Raw genomic sequence first — 27,437 nt, 5'->3', positions numbered from 1 at the left:
GTACAAATCAAACCTGAGCCTATTTGTCTGTTGAGAAGAGGAAAAGGTGGATTTTGTGGCCACATATATCAGCCGTGGGAATGGGCAGGCCGGGCTGGCTGCTTTTTCCACATTAGGGATACTACATGCCCTGATTGATCTTTCTTTCACCTTTGACTTCCCTAACGGCGAATAAAAGCAAGACCCCATCTCTCTGCAGTGGGGCATAGAGGACTCTCACAGTGCAGTGCCACACACATGGGACTTACTCGCAGGTAAATATGTGTGGGATTGCAGCTTCAATCCCACACATATTGCAGCCCCCACACACACACTTGAAAAGCATAGAGGGGCTGGGTGGATCACTTTAATATTGTTTTCAGCCTGCTGTTGCAGTTGCAATGCATTGTGCTAGATGCTGTATGATTATTTTTTTTAAGAGTGTGTGGTAGGGGGGCTTCTTTTATTGTAATCCATCACAATGTGGATTTCACAGTGTACGTGTTCTTAACACACATTTTGTGGACTCCCCAAATGAAGCTCATGTACCATAGTTTTGGAATCCTTGTCTTAGGTCACACTGGCTAGTGGCATGGGACAGCGGCAAGGCTCCGGAAGACTTGCCCTTGTGCCGCATGAACTATGGGCAGCTTGGAATGTGCTGCAGAATCTTTGGCACATGCTGGGTAGAGCTGGCCAGCCCATGAGGTGGGGGTAGCTCCTGCCTCAGGTGGCAGAAGTGCAAGAGGTGGCCCCCTGTCCACCCCACCGCTTTGGCTGGCGACTCTTCAAGGCTGTAATGAATCCAAATAAGAACTCTGGCCTAAAGTTTTAACCAAAAAGCATACGTTTACTCGTATGTAATTCCAAATGTAATATCAATTCTGTAAAGAATTACAGTCTTAAACATAAAATAGTTTCATATGGAAATTTTCCTTGAAGTCTTCTAGAGATAGATGTCAAGGCTTCTCAAATACGTGTCAGATGTAAACCAGGGAGACCAGGACAGGGCCCCGTTTCAGCATGGATGCCTTCTTCAGCTTGTTTTTTATGATAGAAGTATATGAAAAATATATATGCTGTCTGTTTCTTTGATTCCTAAAAGGACAGCACAAACCCCCTGATGCAGAGTACAGAGGATCAACAAAACAAAACACAAAAACACAAGCTCTAAGAACCATCAAATCTATTTAACTAACTCCAAAACAGCAAAAATATCTGTCCAAACTCCAAAAAGTAAAAAAATCATTGTATAAATATATGTATATAATTTTTTGGGCTTTGCTATGGGAGAACCTGGGCAAACCAATCAGCTCAGCCATGAAGCTCCCCCTCGGCTTCCATCTCAAGGGGCAGGGAGTCTGAAGAGAAGAAGCGTGGCTCCCTCAGATGGCGGCAGGCTCTCCTCTTTGGAGGGCCATCTGCCGTGGTTGAGTTGAGAGTCCGGCATTGCAGGGGGTTGGACTAGAAGACCCTCAGGGTCCTTTCCAGCTCTACAGTTCTATGATTCTGTGGTTACATGTTCAACAAAAAACTAAAGACCGGTGTTGTGCCTGTCTAAGGGGAAGCATTCATCCATCACAGCTGGGGGTTTCATGTGTGGATGTTTAGCAAAGCAAGATAGTCATCTGAAGGCAGCCCTGTTAGGGAAGTTTTTAATGTGTGACATTTTAATGTATTTTAATCTTTGTTGGAAGCTGCCCAGAGTGGCTGGGGAAACCCAGGAAGATGGGCGGGGTAGAAATAATAAATTATTATTATTATTCACAGACCTGTTCGCTGTGTGACGTGTTCATATTTTGAAGATTATGTAGGTGAAACAATTGCCCTCTTCCATTGCCTTGGCCAGAGCTTTTGGCTTGCAGAGATTCCAAAGACATGGCGAAACATCTCCTCCACTCCCCCCCCCCATAAAAGGCTACATTGCTTATACAATCCCTTTTTTCCTTTCTAGAGTGATTCTGAGTGTTATGTGTTGGTGTAATATACATACATGAGTTTCACTGCTAGTTCTGTAACTACCTTTCCCGCTCCAGGGTGATTCAAACGGGGTGCGGTGACAGTTGCTATTGGTTAACTTGTTGGCACAATTTGGATCCTTACTCTGATTGGGTCCTGCCAAAATCTATACTGACCAGCAGCAATCACCCAGACCAGCAACAGAATGGAGGCCGTCAGAGTGTTGGAACCCTTCCAGCTCAGCTGTCCACACAAGTGGGAAGATTACGTACAGCGTTTCAAGTTCTACGCAACTGTGCATGGTATTACAGATGACGCCAAGAAGCGGGCCACGTTTCTCAGCTGTTGTGGCCCAGAGACCTTCGAGCTAGCGAAGGCACTGCTGGCGCCGGTTAAACTACAGGCTGCCGATTGGTCAGACATCACAGCCAAAATGACCAATCACTTGGCTCCGACTGCGACCAAGATGTCCTGGCGGGTCAATTTCTACAAGCGGCAGCAGCAAACAGGGGAGTCTGCGGCGATGTTCCTAGCCGAGCTGCGGAAGCTTGCCCAGCATTGTGGGTTCTCCAATGTCGAGGAGAGCCTTAGAGACCGTTTTGTCTGTGGGCTCAGTAGCAGCAAGGCCCACCGCCGCATCATGGCGAAAGAAGAGGTCACTCTCGCCTCCGCTCTGCAGGAAGCCATGGAGAAGGAAGGGTCCACCGAAACACTCAAGCCAATGAAAGCACCGTTAAGCACCACCCATTTCATGGAAGATCCTGTAGCTAGTCCAGACCAGAGCCCCATGCAAGGGGTTGAGTTAGTCCGCCAGAGCACCACTGTGTCCAGGAACCATCGCCCCACTTGTGCCGGCTGTGGGGGGCTCCACAACAGGAAGAATTGCCGTTTCCACGACTCCACGTGTCGGGCATGTAGGCGGTTAGGCCACATTGCAAGGGTCTGTCGTTCCACCACCGCCGACCCTGCAGTGTCCCCAACGACGTTGCACCGCAAACCTGTGTCCAGTACTCACCTCATCAACGACTGCAACTACCTCACCGTGATAAACGGAAAGACCGTGTCCTTCCCTGTGCAGGAGAAGGTAATCATCCGTGTCCAGATTGAAGGGCATCCTTGAGACATGGAAGTTGACTCTGGGTCGGGATTTTCCATGGTCTCCGGCCGAACTGCCCGCGCCTTCTTTTTGGGGGGTAAGTTTCCCTCATTGGAGCCTTTCCCAGCCACGCTGCAGTCATACACCGCCGCATCTCAATTTTGGGAATGTGCTCCGTCAAGGTACAATTCAGAGTCCGGATGGCTGTACTGAAGCTCGTGATTGTTAGGGGTAACCACCCCAATCTGTTGGGCACGGACTGGTTTCCGGCATTGGGACTGGGGATCTCGGGCCTTAATTCTGTTACAGCTACTAATGAAAAATTTGATGTATTGTACCAGGAGTTTGCAATGTTTTTTGATGGATTCCTGGGGTGTTATAAGGGGGGGCCCATTGATTTTGCCCTTGGTCAAAGTATTGCTCCCATGCGGCTTAAGCCCAGGCGAGTTCTCTTCACCATTAAGCCAAAAATTGATGCAGAATTAGACAAACTTGTAGCCCAAGGGGTGTTACAACCTGTTGAATCAGCCAGATGGGAGACCCCGATTGTCATGCCCTTGAAGGCAAATGGGGAGGTGCGCATATGCGCAGATTACAAGTGTACAATTATCAAAGCTTTACTGGGAAACTCATATCCCATTCTGGTAGTTTCTCAGTTGTTAGCTACATTATCTGGGGGCACTGTGTTTGCAAAACTTGACTTGGCTCAAGCGTACCAACAACTGCCAGTGTCAGAGCACTCTGCTGAGGCTCAGACCATCGTCGCCCACAAAGGCACATTTAGCGTAGAAAGGCTCCAGTTTGGGGTCAATGTGGTACCTGGAATCTTTCAGGGGCTTATGGAGCACCTCCTATGGGGGCTTCCAGGGGTCTTACCCTATTTTGATGTTCTTATCGCTGGGGAAAATGCTCAGGACCTGCTTGAGCGCGTCTGCACTGTATTAACCAGATTGCAGGATGCGGGGCTTAAGCTTAAAAAGAAGTGCGTTTTCAGGGTGCCCAAGGTCGATTTGGGGGGGGGGGTACAAAATTGATGCAGCTGGCATCCACCCTATAGCGGCCAAGACACAGGCCATCGCGGAGGCTCCTCGGCCAGGGAACAAAACTGAACTTCAGGCCTTCTTAGGCCTTCTCAACTTTTACCACGCCTTTCTCCCTCATAAGGCAACCATTGCGGAGCCCCTCCACAGATTGTTAGAAAAGAAAAGCATTTGGTGTTGGACCCAGGTCCACCAGAGGGCATTTGATGTGCTTAGGGGTATGCTGTCGAATCGGAGCATTCTCGCCCATTTTGACGAGTCCAAGCCGCTGGTGTTAGTGTGCGATGTGTCGCAGTATGGTCTGGGGGCTGTCCTTAGCCACAGGGACCCTGACGGGAGTGAGAGCAGCCAATTTCATTTTACTCACAGACTCTGTCCACTACAGAGTGCAACTATGCTCAAATAGACAAGGAGGCTTTGGCCATTGTGGCGGGTGTTAAGAAGTTCCATGATTATGTATACGGCCGGCCTTTCACCACCCAGACCGATCACAAGCTCCTGCTAGGGTTGTTCTTCCTTCACAAACAGACCCCTCAGATGCTCTCTCCTCGTATGCTCAGTTGGTACATATTTTTAAATGGGTATCAGTATGAGTTGTGTCATGTAAAGGGTACACGTCTCTGCCATGTGGATGCCCTAAGCCGTCTGCCCTTGCCCCATATCTCTGATGGGGACCCTGCGCCTGCTGAGCGCGTCATGATGTTGGCGGCGCTGCCAGGCCCTCTGGTCACGGCCCCCGAAATTGCCGCCCATACAATGAGAGACCCCGTCCTTGCCTGTGTCCTTGCTTGGGTGGGGAGGGGATGGCCAGGGGGTCCCCAGCCAGAGTGTTTCAGGGCGTTCAAGACCAGGCAGCATGAGCTCTCGCTGCACCAGGGGTGCCTGCTGTGGGGGGACAGAGTGATCATTCCGGAACCTTTCAGGAACAGGGTGCTGGGCACGCTCCACATGGGGCACCCAGGTATGGTCCGAATGAAATCCTTGGCTAGGTGCTATGTGTGGTGGCTGGGAATGGACCAGGACATTGAGACTTGGGTACGACCATGCACCTTGGGCACCAGTCCACTGATGGAAGCAGGCACGGACTCCCTGGAGCCGTCTGCACATTGACTTTGCAGGACCCCACCAAGGGAAGGTATTCAAAGTGGTTGGAAGTGGCAGTAGTTCCCAGCATGACCTCCGCTGCAGTCATACTGCCAGGGACTGTTGTGTCGGACAATGGAATGGCCTTTGTGTCTCAGGAGTTTAAGGCATTCCTGGCGGACAACTTCATTAGGAGGGCAACGTCTGCCCCATTCCACCCATTGTCAAATGGACAGGCAGAGCGGATGGTACGTATGGCGAAAGAGGCTACCGCTCGCTCGCTGGAGAGGGACTGGGCGGCCTGAATTGCCTGGATGTTATTCTTGCAACACGCCACACCCTGCACTGCCACAGGCAAGTCGCCCACTGAACTATTGATGGGCCGTCGGCTGGTCACCCTCAAGGACTTTTTACACCCGAACAAAAACCCGACCCGATCTGTTCGAGCTCGGCCAGAGGCTGAAAGGGACACCACACACTACCTAGCCCCAGAAGACCTAGTCTGGGTGTGAAACTACGTCAGAGGTCCGGCATGGGTGCCAGGTGTTGTCACCCGCACCAGTGGACCAGTCTCATATTTCGTTACTCTGGATGACGGTCGGGTGATGCGACGACATATAGATCAGCTGCATCGGCAGGCCCCCAATCAAACCCAAGATGACAGTAATTCATCTGACCAGGAAGAAATTTTGCCAGGTACCGGATTAATTCAACCACCCAGCCAGGTCAGTTCCAGCAACTCGGACATGCCTCCGCTGGAAGGTAGCAGCATCGCTGCTTCTCCAGAGATGCTTCCCCCAGCCAGTGATGTGTCTCCAGCGCCCAGCCTGCCTGTTACACCACCGTCACCCCAAGTTCCGGTGCAGCAGATACCAGCCACTCCTTTTGCTAGAAGATCCCAACAGGAGCGTCAGCCACCAAATTACTTGAGAGACTTTGAGTGCTTCGCACACTAGGAGGGGAGGGGTGTTAGGTATTGGTTTAATATGCATACATGAGTTTCACTGCTAATTCTGTAACTACCTTTCCTGCTCCAGGGTGATTCAAACAGGTTCGGTGACAGTTGCTATTGGTTAACTTGTTGGCACAATTTGGATCCTTACTCTGATTGGGTCCCGCCAAAATCTAAATGTATCCTTTCCCCAAATCCTGTTCCTGAGTATAAAAGGAGCTCGCCCTTTCCCTCCAGTCAGTCAAGTTCGTACTGCAATAAAGGAGATTGTTCTTGTTAGACTTGACTCCTAGCATATCCTTGCTAGCATGCTGAATCACTACCCAGAGCTGATTACACGAAGAGCTGAAATCGTATAGACACTGCACCCGCGACATAACACTGAGGCAACTATAAAAGGAGATGAAGCTAACTTGGCAACCGTTGTATAAAATAACAGGGTCTTTTCTCATTCAGTCTCTTCTGAACTTTGGAAAGGCCTATATATGCCTGGGCAGTGGGACCTAATTATTTCTAACTATGCACAAAGTTCAAAGGGGGAGGGAAAATCAGGTTGCTATTTTTATGAATAGTTCCCTGTCATATCACATAAATAAGTTAGTCATGATCCGGTAATAGATACGCAAACTATTTTCTAAAGCTATATATATATGCAGATGGGAATGATGAAGTAACATGGAATGTTTGAAAAAAAATCTAAAAACAAAAATAAGGTTTTTAAACAGAAAATTTGTGCAGACTTTATTAACATACTTTATTTGTGTATGTTTTAAATTGAATTGTGCAAAATACCCAAATTAACAAACTCCAAACACAGGTGGGTAGCCGTGTTGGTCTGCCATAGCCGAAACAAAATAGAAAATTCTTACCAGTAGCACCTTAGAGACCAACTGAGTTTGTTCTTGGTATGAGCTTTCTGAAGAAGTATCTGAAGAAGTGTGCATGCACACGAAAGCTCATACCAAGAATTTTCTATTTTGTTTAAACTCCAAACAGTGTGAGGTTTAAACGTTGCTGAGGCTCCGGATAACACCTATAGACAACAGAATATTCTGCTTCCTCAAATCCCATATCTTAAACATTTATGCTTTGTGTGTGTCCCAGTGCCCATTGTCAGTGGTAGCTGTGCCAAAACCACCTGACAGAAGGTGATGCCTTGGTCCCCCTCTTTGCCAACCAGCTGCATTTTCTGCAGCTCCAGCCTTCAGCTCCAGTGCAGAACTTCTTGCCTTGTGTGATTTTGAAAAAAGCTGTCAGTACACATTTGCTGTGGTCTGTTCTAAATCCAGGCAGTTCCCTGCTCTTCATTTAATAGTTGTGCATTCCCAGTGTAATTGCCACAGGTGACATTTAGCTGAAATGGAAGCCTGAAGTGAGCTTGAGAGATGCTCCCTTTAGAAATATCCAAGACCAAATGCAACCGGCTGCAGTCACACAAGGACGAAATATTGTGCAGACCTGGAAGCATTGTGTCTGTCCCATATTTGAAAGCAATTCTTTGTAATGCTTAGCAAAAGCCAAATCAGCATAATGTCTATTTCTGGATCATAGCAGAACAATGTTCACAGCTTTCAAATAGATTATAGATTTATTTAAACAGAATTAAATATGAAATAATTTAGAACATGGAATAAAACCCAATGACAGCAGCTGTATAAGCAATTGGTTAGAATAGCCATTTAAATAAATATCAACCCATTTGTCATAGATGGTGGGTCACCTTCCGTTATTAGTTTCCTCCTCATTCAGAAGAAAACACATTGTTTTTCATGTTAATCATAAATATAAGCACTCTCACAGTGCATTTTATGCAACATGAACATATGCCTGCAAGGGACAAATAACCTGTATAGATATTTGCATGCCTTGCAGGGGGGTAAGTTGCTGACAAACTTCTCATTGGGGTCCAGACTTCAGAAATGATCAAGTCATGACAAAATCTGCCCTCTCCTGGTAAGAAGTAGAAATGCTTCAAATTCAGGCAAGGTAGATGTTAGTGGTTTAAAAATTATGACTGTGAAAACAAATCAATTTAGAACTTATAGGACAGGTTTCAAACATCTAAATATAAATGAAATACACACAACTCCTGCAACCCAATAATAACACTGGCATGATTGGTTGCAAAGTCACTAGGTTCCTTCAGTCATGAAAATACTGAACTCTTTCTGTTCAGGAAATAGATTCTGCCGTCTCTATGATATTGAGGCTGCTGTCTTCAAACCACTTACTCCAAAATAGCTGCACTGACTTCAGCGGAGTCCTCCTGGACAAGTGCCTGGTTTTTAAGCATTGTGGCCTGAGTAGCTGAAACCTTTTTATGCTTATGAAAGCCTCCATAAGCGCAGCTTCGTCCGTTCACTTTCACCCCCTTTTCCCTATTGTTTGCCCTCCCCTGTTTTGTCTCCCCATTGTAAAAAAGTAGGTTGTAGTTTCTTATTTTTGCTATCCTGAATGCTCCGTGCACCATCCTAATGTACCATGATGATAACCTTCGGAGACATTATCATGTGGAAGCTCTTCCACTACAATGAATAAACAATGGGCTAACTTTTGAACATTTGTTTTTGTTTAAAGGGAATGCCAGCAATTCGGAGGAAGACCAGAACATCAGCAGCACAGAGAATCAGTCTGTCTCCAACACAGAGAGACTGTTGGAACCCAAGTCACATGCTCACCACACCAAAATAGATGTCATTAGGAAAGAGCACGCCAAAAATACCCAACGCTACAAATACGATTCACAAAGCACAGACACACTGAATTTCTCTTCTGAGTCCAAGCAGGAGACTGAATATGTAAGTAATTTTTATTTAACAGAAAAAGCAACATACATGTGTTCTTTAAATATCACTTTAAATGGATGCAGACTCTAAATATTGTTAGTTGTCTGAGCTTGTGTTGCGGTCAGAATTACTAGAACTGATCACGACAGCTGAATTACACAGAACCATTGCAATCACATTTAATCTGTCAACCAGCAGTCACTTCACAGGCAGGTTAGAGTCCCTGTGCCTCTTTTGATCATTGCATACAGCTCTGAACCAGGGGTGACACAGGTTTTGTCTCGAATGAAATTTTGAGGCAGAAGTGGAAGCTTCCTGTTTGGGAGAAATATCAGAGGAATTTTGAGAGCAGAAAAGTGAGTTTCATTGGCTTGTTTCCCAAGGGAGTTTTAAATATCCCACAACAAATATTCCCGGAGGTTGTTAGTCACGTGATGCTGAGGGTGTTCCTCCATCTCTCTCACCAGCAGCCGAGGGTTCTGTTGGGAATCCACAGCTGGTGGAGAATATCTCTGCCCAGTAAGCAAAGCTGGTATAAATCGTGGCTTGTCTCATTCCTAACGCAAAACGTTAAGGTAAATGAGGTTTGTGTTTAGCTGAAACATCTGAGTCATCCTGAAGGAAGGAAAAGTTTGAGGAAGACAAGTGACGTTTCAGAGAGGATTCTCCACACCAGTCCATACTTAAGCTGCCTGGCTGGACAAGATTTTATGGTGGCAATGTCCTGTTCCCCTTACAGACACAACAGATTGACTAATAAATAAAAATTCCTTGCTTTCTGTCTATGTCTGTGAGCCTGTAATCCCAAGCAATCAGTCATAGCAAGTGCTGTGAATGCAGGACTTAGTATCAACTTTTGGCTGGCTATCAGAAGTTTTCTTCTGCACACAAAGCAGTGTCTAGCTTTGCTAGTGATTGCTCTGCCATGCTGAAAATGCCTCTGGGTCAAAAAAACCACACATAGAGGATGAAGTGGCCACTGTTTCTTGTTCCTTATGTGTAGGACATGAACAAAGTCTGCAGACCTGCCGGACTGGAGGAAACGGAAGCAGAGAATACTCTGGTTCATGTACTGCTCTTGGCAGGCAAGCGGCAGGTCCCCATGCCAGCAGCACACAAAATGTTGCTGTGTTTTTCTTGGCTGTGCATCAAAACACTCACGGCTGATTCAGACACAACTTTGTGCTGTTGAAAAGGAAAAAAATTAGGGAGGGACCACTCCAAAAACCTACATAAATGGAAAATGTAGAGAGTCTGATGAAAGTGAAAAGTGGCCTTGCCTGGTTCATTTGTCACAAAATGTTCCAGTGGGAGCCCAAGGGTGCCCGGCTTTCAGAGGGTGCTGCTTCTCTTTCACAAGGAGGAAACACAAAGGTTTGTGTTCACAGGGTCATAGACAGGTTGACTGATTCCGAACTGGGGAACTTCAAGTTCTGACATTGCAATAACTTGTATTTAGAGATGCTGATTTAATTTTGCAGTCTATTCTGAGTGCAAACAGCACAAAGACCATCTTCTCAGCATTTTTCTTTTAAATAAAAAGGGAAACGGCAATAGTGGAAGCAGCAGAAATATTGTTGATAATATGTCAATGAACAGACCTGGTTTCATTGAGAGATGACAGCCAGAATTTCAAAAACTTGACCAGTAGGATAAAGTCCATCCAGGCAATGGGTGAGAAAAGAGGACAGTGGTGATTACAAAAGCAAAACCTCATTCGTGATGGCTGCTCCCCAATAACTGCACCTGCTGTCTGCTGGATGACCAGCTGGATGACCAGAAGGAAAAGGGCCTGAAGATTTAGAAACTCCTATGCCTTACAATAGGGACGCGGGTGGCACTGTGGGTTAAACCACAGTGATCAGAGCCTAGGGCTTGCTGATCAGAAGGTCGGCGGTTCGAATCCCCGCGATGGGGTGAGCTCCCATTGCCTGGTCCCAGCTCCTGCCCACCTAGCAGTTCGAAAGCACATCAAAGTGCAAGTAGATAAATAGGTACTGCTCCAGTGGGAAGGTAAACGGCGTTTCCGTGCACTGCTCTGGTTCACCAGAAGTGGCTTAGTCATGCTGGCCACATGACCTGGAAGCTGTACGCTGGCTCCCTCGGCCAATAAAGCAAGATGAGCGCCACAACCCCAGAGTCGGACACGACTGGACCTAATGGTCAGGGGGCCCTTTACCTATGCCTTACTATGTGGTTAAATTCAGATTAATTGAGAAATTGGAATATTTAATTAATAAAGCAATTATTTTTGAGCATTTAAAAATATTTTTTTCATGCATTTTACCTCAGAAACAAGTTACCTGTAAAAAAAGTGCCAAATGAAAGCCCAAGTGAGATCTGCTGGAGCACGGACCTCTCAATGCGCTTTCTGCTAGCAACTGCTTTGCCATCGTTTCACTACTTCTCCTGAGCATTAATGAGAACAACTTCATTGGAAGTTTACTATACTGTGCTACAAAATGTGCTAACGAAGTATATCACAATTTTTTAGTAATCATATTGCTCCACAATGGCTCTTTTGTGAATAGGGGCCCTTTCTGATCTCATCCTAGCAGGGCAGGAACTAGGATGATGCTGTAAGTCAGGATGTGGAACCTGGGATCCTCCTAATGTTGTTGGCCTGTGGCTTTATCATTGTTGATCTTTTGCTGTGTTGCCTGGGGCTGATGGCAGTTGGAGTTGGGCAGTCTCTGGAGAGCCATGAGTTCCCCATTCCTGGGAAACCGTCCCATTGGGAACCCTTCCCACACGACTCAGGCATTTGATGTTATCTCCGTGGCATGAGACAACTAGGCTGCTGCAAGTCCCCACATAGCTGAGGGGGTGTCCTGGTCAGAAGGACCCTAAATATGTTGCTAAATAGCCTCAGACGTGCTTGGAGTTCTGGCAAGCGTGCCAACTCGAGTAGGAGATGGGGGGGCTGGCGTTGAGACCCCAAGTTCTGTCACTGACAGGCTTGCTGTACATTTTTGGGATATAGCCAGAAGCATTGGATTCCTTGGGACATGTTCTCTTTGGTCTCCCAAAACAGCTGTTTAATCGATAGTCATAGCCCAAGCCCTGCCTGTTCACCTTGGCTTTAAAAGGGGCTCTGTCTCCTAATCTCCTAAAGCTGCTCTGGAGGTTAGAGCTATCTGCGGGTTGCAAATATCAATGTGGCTCTCCTTGCCACCACTCCCCCCACTGCCCACAGCATGTGCAGAGGCTTCCTTAAGAGACCAGGGCTTGGCTTTTGCTGCAGAATGGAGAAAGTGAGAAAAACCAGGACTCTCTTGCAGTTTTGCCTCCTTTGTTACCTTTCCGCAACTGCTTCAGGAGTGGCAAGACACAGGGCTTGGGAGAAAGGCAGAGGGTTTGTGCCTGACATTCTTTTTTATTCAAACAGGCTATAAAGGGGTGGGGGGAAGCAGTGATTTCTTTCAAAGCCAGTGGTCTCCTTTGCCCACAACATGGTGCCTAGAGCAAAACCCGAGAGCCTGTGCTCCTCTTCCAGTCCTTGAGAGACAGTGTGGCATAGTGGTTAAGAGCAGTAGTCTCGTAATCTGGTGAACCGCATTCGTGTCTCCGCTCCTCCACATGCAGCTGCTGGGTGACCTTGGGCTAGTCACACATCTCTGAAGTCTCTCAGCCCCACTCACCTCACAGAGTGTTTGTTGTGGGGGAGGAAGGGAAAGGAGAATGTTAGCCGCTTAGAGACTCCTTAAAGGGAGTGAAAGACGGGATATTGAGCCCATACTCTTCCTCCTCCTCCTCCTCTTCTTCTCCTTCCTCTGTGCTGCCCAAAGTGAAGCTGTGGTTCGGTTTAGTGTTACGTCTGAGTCCAGGGTTGGGCTTTCCCCCCCTGAAGAAGCTGTGAGCTGTTAATGAAGAACGGGCTCATAGCAGCTTGTGGTTTGTTGGGAGTGAGACGACCACAGCCCCAGGTTCCTACATGACCCTTTGCTCCATCACGGCTTAGCTCTCGGGAGTGTGGCAGCAACAGGATGGGAGAGTGAAGCAGCTGAGATTTTGCCTCCAGACCCTGGACACCTTCCACCAGACATTCAATGACTTTCACCCCACCATCAACCTAACAATGAACCAATCTATGCAAGAAATACACTTTTTGGACACTACTATAAAAATACAGGATGGACACATAGACACCACCTTATACCGTAAACCAACTGACCGACAAACATATCTACATGCTTCTAGCTACCATCCCAAACATACCAAACAATCCATTGTATATAGCCAGGCCCTACGTTACAGCCGCATCTGTTCCAACTCTATAGAGACTCTCACCTAAGAGATCTACAGCAAACCTTTTTAGAACTAAAATATCCACCTGATGAAGTTAAACAACAGATCAACAGAGCCAGACTGATACCCAGAGAGAACTTGCTGCAAGACAGACCCAAAAAAGAAAATAACAGAACACCACTAGTAATCACATACAGCTCCCAAGTTAAAACAGTACAACGCATCATCAGAGATCTACAACCTCTCCTAGACAATGACAGTTCTCTTTCTCAAGCTCTGGGAGGAAGACCCTACATCGCCTACAAACAGCCACCCAATCTCAAACAGCTCCTCACCCACAATAATACAACAACAGGACTCAACATGGACACTGGTACCAGAGCCTGCAATAAACCCAGATGCCAACTTTGCTGCCACATAAACCCGGACAACACCATTACTGGTCCCAACAACATCAAACACACCATCTCAGGACTATTTAATTGCTCATCTTCCAACATTGTGTATGCAATCAAATGCCAACAGTGCCCTTCAGCTCTCTATATTGGACAAACAGGCCAAACCCTACGCCAAAGGATAAATGGACATAAATCTGATATCAGGAATCACAAGACAGAGAAACCAGTAGGAGAACACTTCAATCTCCCAGGACATTCTATAAAAGATCTCAAAGTAGCTGTCTTAATACAAAGAAATTTCAGAAATAGACTGGAAAGAGAAGTGGCTGAATTGCAACTAATCACCAAACTTAAAACCATGGAGAAACCTGGTTTGAACAAAGACATTGGATTCTTATCTCATTATACATAACAAAGCTATCTTTAGCCATCTCACCCCTTGCCTTTCCCTGCAAGACTAATTGCAGCCGTTAAGAGTGACCAGGTTTTCCACACCTATCAGCTGATCACCCATTCCCACCACCCTTCTGAGTAATACCCCTCCCCACTCCCTCACTATATTTAAGGATCTGGTGACTTCTGTTTCAGTGTATCTGAAGAAGTGTGCATGCACACGAAAGCTCATACCAAGAACAAACTCAGTTGGTCTCTAAGGTGCTACTGGAAAGAATTTCCTATTTTGTTTCGACTATGCCAATGCGAGAAAGTTTTCACCTGAGCATGTATTCCTTGTTCAAAAAAGTCTGTCAATCTGGATGATGTTATAGTTGTAGTTCTGAACCAGATAGTCTCTTGTTCAGATCTGTCAGCCTCGAGCTCATGAGGCAACCTTAAGCTCAGCACACACAGAGCCCACCTACAGGAGATCTACTGCCCAGGGGATCTTGCAGGGTTGATACAACGATCATTGAGACAATGTATCTGAAACCCTATGCACCAGCCAAAGGCACTGGAAATAATCTGCATTTTACACAAATACTTTTCCTAAAATGAAGAAGCCCCAAAGAGCAAAAAAGGTGTTTTTTGTGCCCCCACTAAAGAAGAAAGAAGATGCCTTTTGTGTGTTGTTAAACTAGCATGTGGTGAAACCACACTGCAAAATCCCAGGGCAACTTGATCTTAAGTTTCAACCATGATGTGGTATTTTGAATATTGGCTCAGTGAACTGAATTGGTGTCAGGGACTGGCTGGGTGGCAGCTGGTGGTCCAGGAGGCACCTGAGGGGGAAGGGGACTTTGAACCAGGTTCAGGCTGGAGAGACAGGGAGGAATCATCAGCCGAGAGTGAGGAGGAAGGGGAGAGGCTTGAGGTAGCCACAGACACAGAGAGAGAAGGAGCAGGGGAGGTGTCTCCTGTCCTGCAATACAGTCCTGATTCACCTCCTTCTCCTCCCCACTCCCAGCGCAGGAAAGAAGAGTCAAGAAAAGGCTAGAACAATTGAGAAAAGCCGAGTGAAAAAAGCACAGAGGGAGGTATAAATATGAGGGATGAGAGGACAGAACTTTAGCTTCTGCAACTGACTTGCTTAGCTGATGGATGTGCTGTGAATTACTTGGTTATTGGGCAAAAAAGTTAATTAAAGTGGTACCTCGGTTTTCAAACGTAATCAGTTCTGGAATACCGTTTGAGTTCTGAAATGTTCAAAAACCAAAAACTCAATATGGAAGCCTCAATATGGAAAACTCAGTATGGAAGTCGCGTGGCATGTTTGAGTTCGGAGGCATGTTAGAAAACCAAAGCATTTACTTCTGGGTTTATGACGTGCGGAAACCGAAATGTTCGTCAATGGAGATGTTTGAAAACTGAGGTACCACTGTACTGTGAAGCCATGCCTGTTTCTGCTTACAGACGGAAGGGCTTTTCTGGCAGCCTGGCAATATTACACTGCAATTAGAATTATGCTAAACATCTTTAAAATGTTTGCAGTTGTGTATGATAAAACAATAAACAAATGTAAAAAAAAGAAATACAGCCCCCCCCCCCCAAAATTGTCCAGTAGCACCCTAGAGACCAACTAAGTTTGTTCTGGGTATAAGCTTTCATGTGCATGCACACTTCTTCACGAAAGCTTATACCCAGAACAAACTTAGTTGGTCTCTAAGGTGCTACTGGACAATTTTTTTATTTTTAAATTTATTTCAACTGCGTCAGACCAACATGGCTACCTACCTGAGCCCCAAATTGCCAATTGCCAAACAGAGATATAGGCAGCAAACATTTTAGGTGTGTCCAATCTGTGCAACCATGTGTGCATGCTTCATGCGAAACCTGGAAGTGCCCTTAAAACATAACAAACATAATCCCCGTGCAAATTGGTTGCTGCCTGGAGTTAAAATGCCTGTGTAAACAAAATGGCCATATTGTGGTTAATTTTGTGGGTCCTAAAACAGCTTAACGTAAGGAAATTCTGCTGCTACTCCTGTGGCCATGTGTGCTCCCCAAAACTACTCCAGATGGTCAGGAGACACCCCCCCAAACTACCACCATGGGCTTGGGGCATGAGAGACTGCTGCTGTGGTAGAAGTGTCCCAAATCTGCTTTGGATCCTAGTAGCCCCCAGGCCTTCTCCCAGAGTTGATCTTAGGATCCAAGCCATTGCCCTAAATATGTAGAACATTTGTTCAGTTTAGGTATAGTTTTTTTTTTTAAATGCACCAGCCTTGGGTGGGTTGGCTGGTTTCCTGTAAGGCTTTGCACATGCGGAAGTAGATGCTCACATGCAGGTATCAAGGGCAATGGTGAGTTTCACACCCAAACTGAGGCTGTCAGACAGTTTATTTCCATAAGGCTCATGCAGACTTCCTTTTGTGTTGTGTTTCTGGGCACAGCTCCACTGAAGCTCTGTCTCTGAGTGCCTTTTTAAATTCCCTGCTGTGTTTCCTGCAAAAGCCTGCTCTTTACCACTGAATTGGAGCAAACTGCAATCTGACGAAAATCCGAATTGCTGTTTGTTCTGATCCAGTGTTAAAGAGCAGGTATCCTGGGAAAAGCAAAGGGGCTAAAAAATACCCCCCCCCCCCCAAAAAAAGGCACTTGGATGCAGAGCTTTAAAGTGTGGAGTTGAGCCTGGAAAGTGTGGTGCAATAGGTGAGTGTGGATGAGGTTCGTGGGATAATCAGCTACTCTAAAGGGGGGCTGGTGCTGGATTTAGATGTTCCCTTCTCCCCACCAAATGTCTTCACAGTGAGGTGGCAGTTTATTTGATCCCTAAATGCAGTTCTCTACGTGGTTACAGTTAGCTTGGGAGCATTTTTTTAATTTTTTAAATACAAGCCTAGTTACAATCTGCTGTGTAAAATAGTAGTTAAAGCAGCCAAATGCTTGATAGGCAGATGTGTGAGGCCAGCTGCCTTTATGTGACGACAAAGTTGGCTCTCTAATATTCAAGAAACCTTCAGCTAAGACGGAGCGAAACTAGGCTTTATTTCACCCGGGTCAAAAACCCACAGTGACACCCCTCTGGAGGCTTCATCCAGGGCTAAGGAAATGTCCTTCCTTAACCCTTTAGTGTTCTTTTGCGATTTTAGTCAAAATTTGTTTCTCCATCTTAATACAACACTTAATACAAGTGTTTAGCATAGTGTAAAATAGAATGCCAAGAGTATTGGCATATAAGGATTTTCTGATTTGTGGGAATAAATAAGCAATCATTATAATTGGCAGGGTCCTTGTCGCAGACAAATGGAAGACACATTAAACAACCTAAAGATTCTGAATGTCTTAAGCCCGAGAGGATTGCATATTCCGAATTGTGACAAGAAGGGATTCTACAAGAAAAAACAGGTGAGTGAAATTTCTCGGCCATTTATGTTTTTCCTTCCTTCATCTGTTATAGTCAGTAATTCCAATAAAATATCACTGAACAACAAATAATTAATATTCAGCCCATGCCATTTTTATCAAATAACAGCAGTTTGGGGCACCTGCTGGCTTAGCTCCAATGCTTCTTGTCAGATGCAATTGATGTCAATAACAACAGATCAAATTGGAGAAACCCCTGCCAAGTCACAGATGAGCTTGACCCTGGCCCTAGTTTCCAGTACCCTTCACTGAAAAAAGAAGCCGCTCTCTGAAAAAGAAGAGAGGATGGACAGCAAAATGAGTATATGGCTGTAATAGATCAATGCTTTGAACAGTAATTAGCTGCTTAAGGGTTCCTAGAAAAAATGAGTAGGTAATGTTACAGACAGCAACCTGAGCAACGTCACATATGTATCCTTTACATGCTGCTGAGGATTGCTTCCAAAATTTAGGTCGTGTGATCAAGAAAGTTATATGCACCCAGAACATTTACTTCTAAGTAATGCTGGCATCTGAAGCAGTCTGGATTTGGGGCACCTGCCCCATGAGATTATGACCTTTCTTGACAATTGCAGACCACCAGACCTATCCACACCTTGGTTAGTTCAGACATAAACATGCACCACCAAAGAGCCAACCTTGCAGACTTTGCGTCTTGTTTTCTCTTTTAGTTTTGCACTTTTGCCTCTTATTTTTTTTCTCTGTATGCGCACTGACCCTCACTTACATGAATTAGGACAGTGCAGAATTTTCATTTAATCAGAACTGTGTTGCAATACTTGAAGGTGTCTTTCGTCCCCTATTAACCTACCTATTTGTTAATATCTGCCCGAGAGGCTCTCTTGACTTCTGCAAATTGAAGTGCTTGAGTGACTGCACACAGAGTAAAGCTACCCTTCATTTATACTGGCACCAAACTATTTAGGGCTTTATATGGTAGAAGTAGCACCTTGAATTTGACCCAATAACAAACTGAAGCCATTGAGGATCTTTGAGGAGGAGTGTAATATACTGAATTTTACTCCTGTAGGCAATCACAGAATCATAAAATTAGCATTAGGGGTCATCTAGTCCAACCCCCTGCAATGTAGGAATCTCAGCTAAAGCATCCATGACAGGTGGCCATCCAACCTCTGCTTAAAAACCTCCAAGGAAGGAGAGTCTACCACCTCTCATTGCAGTCTGTTCCACTGCCGAACAGCTCTTACTGTCAGTAAGTTTTCCCGAATGTTTAGCAGAAATCTCTTTTCTTGTAAATTGATGCCATTGGTTCAAGTCCTACCCTCCAGAGCAGGAGAAAACAAGCATGCTCCCTCCTCCATTTGACAGCCCTTAAGATACTGGAAGATGGCTATCCTATCTCCTCTCAGTCTCCTCTTCTAGGCTAAACATACCCAACTCCCTTAACCATTCCTCATAAGACTTGGTTTCTAGACCCTTGATCATCTTGGTCTCTCTCCTTTGCACATGATCCAGCTTGTCAATAACCTTCTTAAACAGTGGTGCCCAGAACTGGACACAGTATTCCAGGTGTGGTCTGATCAAGGCAGAATATAGCAGGACTGTGATTTCCCTCAGTTTGAATATAAGACTTCTGTTGATGTAGCCTAGTTGTCTCCCATCTTATATTTGTGCAGCTGGTTATTCCTTCCTAAGTGTAGAACCTTACATTTATCTCTATTAAAATTCATTTTGTTCAATCAAAGCATTAGCTACTCCTCCCAGTTTGGTGTCATTTGCAAATTGGATGAGCACCTCCTCAATTTCTTCATCCAAGTCATTTATAAAGATGTTGAGCAGCTATGCACCCAGGACATAACCCTTCAGCACCCCACTTGTCACTTTTTTCCAGGATGATGAGGAACCATTAGTAAGCACTCTTGGGTTTGGTCTGCCACCCAGCTACAAATCCACCTAATGATTATCTCTTCCAGCTCACATGTATCATGGGGGACTTTGTCAAAAGCCTTACTGAAACAAAATACACTACATCCAATGCCATCTCCTGATCCACCAAGCTTGTAACTCCTTCAAAAAAAAGAAGAGAGGTTCACGTGGCTTGACTTATTTTTGAGAAACCGATGCTGGGTCTTGGTAATCACAGCATCCTTTTCTAGGCGCTCACAGACTGACCATTTAATAACCTGCCCTTTCCTGGTATTGATGTCAAGCTGACCAATATAGGTCTTCCCCACCCCACCCCCACCCCGCATTTGAAGATGGAGAAATTTGCCCACCTCCATTCCACAGGGACCTCACCTGTTTTCTAAAAATTCTCAAATATTAGACAGACGCTCTGAGATTATATCCGCAAGCTCCTTTAGTACCCTTTAAATATTGGGACAGTTGAAGTCTGTCATGACTAATATATTTCTCCTATTTGAATGTTTGATGATCTGATCTAGGAAGACATCATCCAAGTTTTCAGTCTGGCTTCGAGGTCTGTGGCAGGCACACACTGTAAGGTCACTGTTGTTTCCCTTTCCTACAGTTTTTACCCAGATCTGCCTTCCATGCTCCAAGTCATAGATCTCTTCACAAGTTGTACACATCATTTGTATATAATGCTACTCCTTCCTTCCTGTTTGGTAAATCCTTTTTTAATAGGTTACACTGCTCAATTTCTACATTCCAGTCATGAGTCTCATACCAGATTTCAGTAATGCCTATTAGGTCATATTCATCATCCTGTATTAAGAGCTCAAATTCACCCTGCTTGTTTCCTTTACTCTGTGCATTAGGATAGAAACAGCTGAAAGCATGAGTTATTCTCTCCAACTGCTAGCTTCTTGTGGTTTTCTTTTCTTCTTCTTTTTTAAAGTATTTTTTATTAAAGATTTTCTTGATTTACAAAGGTGTGTGAAATGTCTCTCTCGTATTTTTTCCATGTACCAGTAACATTTTTACAAATCAGTTTTGGTTGTTGAGACATTGGGAAGAAAGGGGGGAAAGAAGTGAGTGGGATGGGGAGATGGGTGGGGTGGGGTAACGGTGTTTCTATTTTACTTAATATATGTAGGGTTTGGTGCCAGCGTTGTTTATGTAGGTTCTCTGTTGTTCACTTGTGCTCCTTTGGCGGTGAGAGTGGTCGGGGTTGGCGTAGGGTGTGATTGTTCATTTGTGGTTGGCTGTGGTGATCTTTGGTTTCCTGTGTGAGTGGGGTGGGTGGGTGTTTTTGATCAGGTTAGCCATATTGATTTGTATGCTGTCGGTAGATTTTTGTCATTCTCTTGGGTTGTGTGTGTGATGAAGGGAAATTATACTGGGGTAAAGGTGTCTTCTGTTTGTCCCCGTGTCATTTTCAGCTTACTGGTTAGTTTTTCTAGTAGGGCTGTTTCCTATACTACTTGGTACCATTGGTCCAAGCTTACTCCTGACAGTTCTTTCCAGTGTCTGGTTATGATGTTTCTGGCTGCTGAAAGTAGATGGGTTATGAGTTCTTTGTGGTGTAAGTGGGCATTATTGTCTTGGAAGATGTTTAGTAAGACCAATTCTGGGGTGATTTCTAACACTTGCTTGGTTATCTTACATATTTCTCGTATGGTTGTTGTCCAGAATGGTTGGATTTTGGGGCACTCACACCACATGTGGAAGTATGTGCCTGTGGAGGTGCACCCTCTCCAGCATTTTGGTGAGGTTCCTGGGCGTATTAGTGCCAATTTTCTTGGCGTTAAAATACCACCTGTAGGTTAGCTTTAGGGTGCGTTCTTTTCTTTTCGTTGATAGGGATTTAAAGGGGGGTTTAGACCATATTCTGGTCCATTGGGTGGGGTTGATTTCGTATCCTATGTCATCCTTCCATTGTTTTTTGACTGTGTCTAGGGGGTTCGTGGGATTCTTGAGTAGTATTTTGTATATTGTGGATACTATCCCTCTGCCATGTCCCTTTGTCATTAGGATGAGGTTTTCGAAGGTTGTCAGCGGTCTAGTTGCTGCTGATTTTACTGCTGGATTGTTTAAGAGGGTGTGTAATTGGTGTTGTGCTAACCAGGGCATTGGGGTGTCTTCTATTTATTTGTCCTGTATTTCTTGTGTTAGGAATTCTCTGATTTCCTTCTCAGGTGGGTTATGGGAGGTATAGGTTGGAGTAGAATTCTGCAAATTCTGAAGTTATTTCTTTGGGGGAGAATGTCGTGTTGCCATCTTTTTTGGTGATGCTTTGAGTGCTTTTTTCCTACATCTATTTGGAAATAGTGTGGAGTTTTTCCCTCCATATTAATAGAAGCGCTGTTTAGAGTATAAAATGTTGATCATTGTTTTGTTGATTTCTAGGGAGTCTATTTCTCTTCTTTTTTGTTCTATAAGTTGAAGGAGTTTTTTAGATCCTGTTTGTTTGTAGCGTGATAAGAGGGCAGTGATGTCTTGTTCTAAATTGTTAATTTTTGAGGAGGTTTGTTTTTTAAGCAGTGCTTTCTCTTTTATGCAAGCTCCTCTGGTAACCGCTTTCATTGCGTCCCATAAGAGGGGGGCTGTTATATTGTCTACATCATTTTCCTTGAAGTAGTTTTGGAGAGTTTTTGTGAGACTCTCTCTAATTTGTTTGTAGTTAGGGTGGGACTGAAGGACCATGATGGGGTGGTTTGTGTTTCTTCTCCTATTTTAACCATGACTTCTACTGGGGTGTGATCTGTGATTTTGATGTTGCCTATGTTTGTTGATTCCACTAAAGCAGGCATGTCCAACAGGTAGATCATGATCTACTGGTAGATCACTGGATGTCTGTGGTAGATCACTGGTAGATCAGTGGCTCCCCACAAAGAAACTAAAAAACTTTGGCTCCCCTAAAAAAACTCAACATCTTTGCCCCCCACCCCTAAAATGACCAGACCCACCAAAAACAGGGCTTTCCTTCCTAACACAAGCTCAATGTCGCTTTCCTCCTCAACAACTTTGACCTGAACCCCCCAAAAGGCAGTAGATCACGGCCAGTTTTTAACTCTGTGAGTAGATCACAGTCTCTTGGAAGTTGGCCACCCCTGCACTAAAGGGATCAGACCTTGTGTGAGCAGAATGCTGTCCAGTCTGGATGCTGTACCATGGCGTCCGGATTGGAATGTATGGCTGGTGTCTCCTGGGTTTTGCTCGCCCCAGATGTCATAAAGAACCCTGTTTTTTTGCATTTTTAGTAGCTTGTAAGAGTCCCTGACTGTAGGGTGTTTTATTTTTTAGGAAGGTTGCCCATGAGGTTGTAGGGTTAGTGTTTTTCAGGGATATGCCTTTCATATTTAGGGTGAGGTCACCTCCTATGATTGCTTTCCCTACAGAGAAGGAGAGGAACTTGTTTAGTGTCTTCTGGAAGAATTCTAGTTGTTTCAAGTTTGGGGCGTATATAGAGCCGATTGCCAGTTTAATTTTGCCATCTAATGTCCCTTTAATGAAAATGAATCTGCCTTTTTTATCCTTTAGGACTGTTGTGGCTTTGAAGTTCAGGTCTCCACTAAGTATCACAACTACCCCTCGGGCTTTTCCTGAGCCATTTGCCACCCATTGTTGACTGAAGTGGGGGTCGCTCAGGAGTTTGCTCCCTTTGGGTGGGTTGTGTATTTCTTGTAGGAAGGTGATGTGTGGTTTCATGTTATTTATGTATGACGTGATGCGTTTTCTTTTGATGGGGTTTCCCAACCCCCTCACGTTTAGTGTAATTGCTTTTAAGTTAGCCATCTTGCTTCCTATTGTGTAGGACGATTCCTTGCCAACCTGTCCAGGTTGTCCTGTGTCTCTCACTTTGTGTTGTTTAGTGAACCAATGGAGTTGCGCTGACCTAGGGTGTGGTGGGTAGGGGGCTAGTGGGGTTGGAGTTAGATTTGGGTTAAAGAGTGGGGGGTAGGTTGTAAAGGGTTTCCTATATGTAGTCATATATGTGTTTGTTTGGGGTATTTTGGACCCTTTGGCGATTAGCCGGTTGGTCCTGGGTCTCAGCTGGTGTGGAGGGCCGTGTTCAGGGACAGGCCATCCCCTTGTCTTTTGCAATAGGGGGTGTCCAGCGAGACGGTGTGAAGCATCTTTGTGATGCCAATGTTGTGTATAAGGTTCAGAAGCAATGTTGCCAGTATAAATAGCAACATCATTGGTGTGTTAGGGTGTGTGTGTGTGTGTTGTACGCTCTGGTGCCACCATTGTGTTGGTTAGGTATCAAATTTTATCCTGATTGTGGGTTCTGTTATGAAGGTTGGAGGGATTGTTTTGCCTTGGTGTGAAGTGGGGGACAGTCACCCCCACTGGGTGTGGGTGTGGGTGTTGAAGATGTGGGTTGTTGGGTGATGGGGAACGTGGTTGAAGTTGTCTGGACTGGTGTTGGGACAGGGGTTTCTGTGGAGGTGTGGTGTTGGGGGGGACGTTGATGGTGTTAGCTACTTTTATGGCTTAGGGGGAGAGGAGGGAGGAGAATCACCAGTCCTGCAGTTTGGGGTGTTTTCCGGTTGCTTCATTCAGTTGTGGTTGTTGTTGTAGGGTCATTCCTCTGTGAAGTGTTGGTTTGGTTGATCTTGGTCTGGATTCTTGCGCTGAATCTTCGGCAGGATGGTTCTGTGTGTGGCGGTAGTTGGTTGTATTGATACACATTGTTGTGCCACTTCTGTTGCCTCCTTTTCCTCTGCACTGTCGTCCAGTTGTTTGCTGTTGTTTCGTCATTGTGGCCTTTACTAATAATATTTTCTAAAGAAAGCACAGCAGTCATTGCTATAAAGCTGCTGCAAAATGGCAACTGGAAGCTTGGTGGGTCTTCCTGTTGCCATTCCGTTGGAAGGTCAAATTTGAGGTCCTCCAGTAGTTGCTGGGCTTCAGGTATGTTGGTAGCCATGTGTTGTGTTGTGCTGGTTGTTACAATGAGGTGGAAGGGGAAGCCCCATCAGTACTTGATCCCTGCTTGTGGAGACGCTGGGTGCATGGGCGTAGCCTTTTCCTCTGATTTAGGGTGTCCTGGGATAAATCCTGTAAGACTGATATGCGGTCTTCTTGTGGTTTTCTGACCTTTAGCAGGTTTCTGTAGGACCATCTCAGTTTCCTGTGCATCAGTGGAACTATTATCCCCAGTACCAGGTGTTCCCCTGTTGTCGTGCTGCAGTATTCTGGACCAAGCTGAAGGGAAGCCCCATATAGACTGCATTGCAGTAATCCAGTCTTGAATTTACCAATGCTATTGTGGTCAAGCTATTCTTCTCCAGCAATTATCCCAAGATGATACTACTGTATTTTTCCATGTATAAGACTAGGTTTCCCCCCTTAAAAATAATGTAAAAAATTAGGGGGTGTCTTATACATGGGGGGAGTCTTATAGATGGAAAAAATATGGTACTTTGTGATGTGTGACACAGTGATGTCACAGATCCCTAACCTGTTTTCAGTGTCAAGGTCAGTTCTGAAACATGTCAGGCAACCATTAGAGAATGAGAATTTTGTATCATGATTTCCAAGTTGGGAGACATGGCTTCCTGTCACGCAGCGTAAATTAATAATGCAGAGTTTTTCAGTGAAAGAATAAGAGCTTTCCTGAGTTAAAGTAAACTTCTTCATAAACAACATGGTTCCAAACAGTTTGACTGAGATTACATACTGACTCTGCTCACAACTGAGGCAGACTGACTCTGACTGAAATCTTACTGAGAACACAGAGAGAAAATGGCTGCTACTTATAAGGAGAATGAGTCACATGTCAGAGTGACTCAACAGTTAGCAGTTAGGCCTGAATAACTTTAGTAGGTCCAAATGATTGTGCAGCCCCAGCACTTCCCAGCCTGCTTTGCTGCTTCCGCTCTCATGTGTCTTTGTCACATGACATTCCTGGCAAGTGATTCCCAATACCTTCTGTTTTTAGAAATGTAAGTGGTTAAAGCTGATATTGCATGAGGCTTCCTCGCTATTTTGCACGACGCATTGCATTTTTAAATATAGTTTTGCCACCTGAACCACCCTCTTTCCCATGAATGGTTTCCCAGGCCACACCTCCTGCTTCCAGTTGCCATTTTGCAGCAGCTTTACAGCAATGACTGCTGTGCTTTCATTAGAAAATATTATTAGTAAAGCATTCTCTGTATGTTTTAGTTGGCCTTTTATGTGGTTTGGGAGTTGGAAATGAAGAAAGTCAACATCAAGCGACCAGTCAACCTGCTGGGGCATTCCACCGTGACGTGTGTGACATTCAGACAACGTTTTCAGTACTTTTGTAATTATTTTGACCCTAAAACAACAGCTGGTTCAAAAGCAATTAATTGACACCTGTCATTTATGTCTTAAGATATAATTAATTTGATTTGGAATATTTTTTATGTTGCCTGAATAGAGATACAAATTTTTAATTTTGCGTGACGTGTGTGACCATTTTGCAAATGTTTTTCCCTCTCTTCTCAAGTTCTTTGAATATTTCTGTGAGTTCTTGTAACATTCATGGAAGTAAAAATTATTAGAATTAAGCCATATATGTGTAAATCCAAAAGAGGGGTTTTAGGAATATGAAGTAGCAATACTAAGGCTAAAAAACAACAAATAGTACTGTGACGTGTGCGACATTTAACGTGACGTGTGTGACCGCATATGAATTTTTTTCCTAATGAAACCCTTAAAAATATCATTTGTGTGGATAATTGTTATCTTTTTACAGATTGAGGTTAACAAATTAATAAACATTAACATAAAAGTGGAATTGGACAAAAAGCAATCATCTTTAATGTTTGCACAACTTGTAAAGGTAAAGGTACTCCTGACCATCAGGTCCAGTCGTGTCTGACTCTGGGGTTGCGGCGCTCATCTCGCTCTATAGGCCGAGGGAGCTGGCGTTTGTCCGCAGACAGCTTCCGGGTCATGTGGCCAGCATGACAAAGCCGCTTCTGGCGAACCAGAGCAGTGCATGTAAACGCTGTTTACCTTCCTGCTGGAGTGGTCCCTATTTATCTACTTGCACTTTGACATGCTTTTGAACTGCTAGGTGGGCAGGAGCTGGGACAGAGCAACGGGAGCTCACCCCGTGGCAGGGATTCGAACCACCAACCTTCTGATCAGCAAGCCCCAGACTCTGTGGTTTAACCCACAGCACCACCTGGGTCCCTGCACAACTTGTAGAACAGCCTTATTTTATTGACAGTTACTGAACCAAAAATAGCATTGCATTGGTTCATTCGAACACATTCACTTTACTTTCAAATATATTCAGTTCTCTGGCAAAGTGAATTAATTTTGGACAATTTTCTCTAGCTCTTTGTTCATCTGAAATCCAAGCCACATCTCCCCTCACAGTTCTTCTTTCAGGAACAGCTCCCTTATGAAGAGTCCCCGGGCCAGGGGGTGGGGCAAGGCAGGTGGAAGGAGGCCTTCCACATTTAACATTATTTATTTATTTTTAAGCATACTACTCTTACCTTGACTTGCAAATGCAACTTCAAATTTGTGAATTGTTACTCAATAGAAAAAAATATTTGGTCAGCAAATGAATATTGATGGAGCATAAATTTTTTGTGATGTTTTGAAGATGGCACAGTCACAGCCCTTTGATGCCAAATTATGGAGCAAAATACTTCAAAGCTTAATCATAATCTAATAAATTTTTCTGTCAAATATTTGTTTGCCATAACAGATGTACTTGTTATGATCTATGCTAATATTTTATTATTTACATGTATTTGCATTTTTAATTTAAAAAAATGCTCCTGTCACACACGTCACAGTCACACACGTCACAAATAGTGACGTGTGTGACTAAATTTAAAAAGCCCAATATTTTTTAATATTTTTTTCAAAAAAAATTCCAAACTTTTTTTTAGTGTTTTTAAGTTTAGTAAGCTTATAAAAAAAAATTTCAGCATGGTGAAGTTCATGGCTACATTATTAGATAAAAAATATTAACTTATTGTGACGTGTGTGACACTGGAAGCCAGAACCAGTCACTTTAACATGGACAAAATTTAATCAAAATCAAAAATACTTTTCTGCCAAATATTTTTTGGCAGAACAGATATACTTGTTATGATATATGTTAATATTTTATTATTTATTATGTTTATTGCATTTTTAAAAAAACATGAACTCATCATTAAGATTTCATTTTAGAAAGTGACTTTCTGAACTTGTACAGTTATTTCCAATTTTCACTCCCCCAATTTTCTT

General features: G+C 44.4%; 1 protein-coding gene across 1 annotated transcript in view; it reads left to right on the top strand.

Moving 5' to 3' along the window:
• The window catches only part of IGFBP3 (insulin like growth factor binding protein 3), a 47,492-nt gene that overhangs the window by 3,247 nt on the left and 16,808 nt on the right, over nt 1–27,437 (top strand). Inside the window, exons 2-3 of the mRNA XM_033165557.1 lie at nt 8,687–8,907; nt 17,205–17,324. Coding sequence (XP_033021448.1) covers nt 8,687–8,907; nt 17,205–17,324 — 341 coding nt within the window. The remainder of the gene's footprint in view (nt 1–8,686; nt 8,908–17,204; nt 17,325–27,437) is intronic.

Source organism: Lacerta agilis, chromosome 12 (assembly GCF_009819535.1).
Source record: "Lacerta agilis isolate rLacAgi1 chromosome 12, rLacAgi1.pri, whole genome shotgun sequence".
Lineage (NCBI taxonomy): Eukaryota > Metazoa > Chordata > Lepidosauria > Squamata > Lacertidae > Lacerta > Lacerta agilis.
Note: the sequence above shows the minus strand (reverse complement) of the source record. Positions and strands in the feature narration are given on the sequence as shown.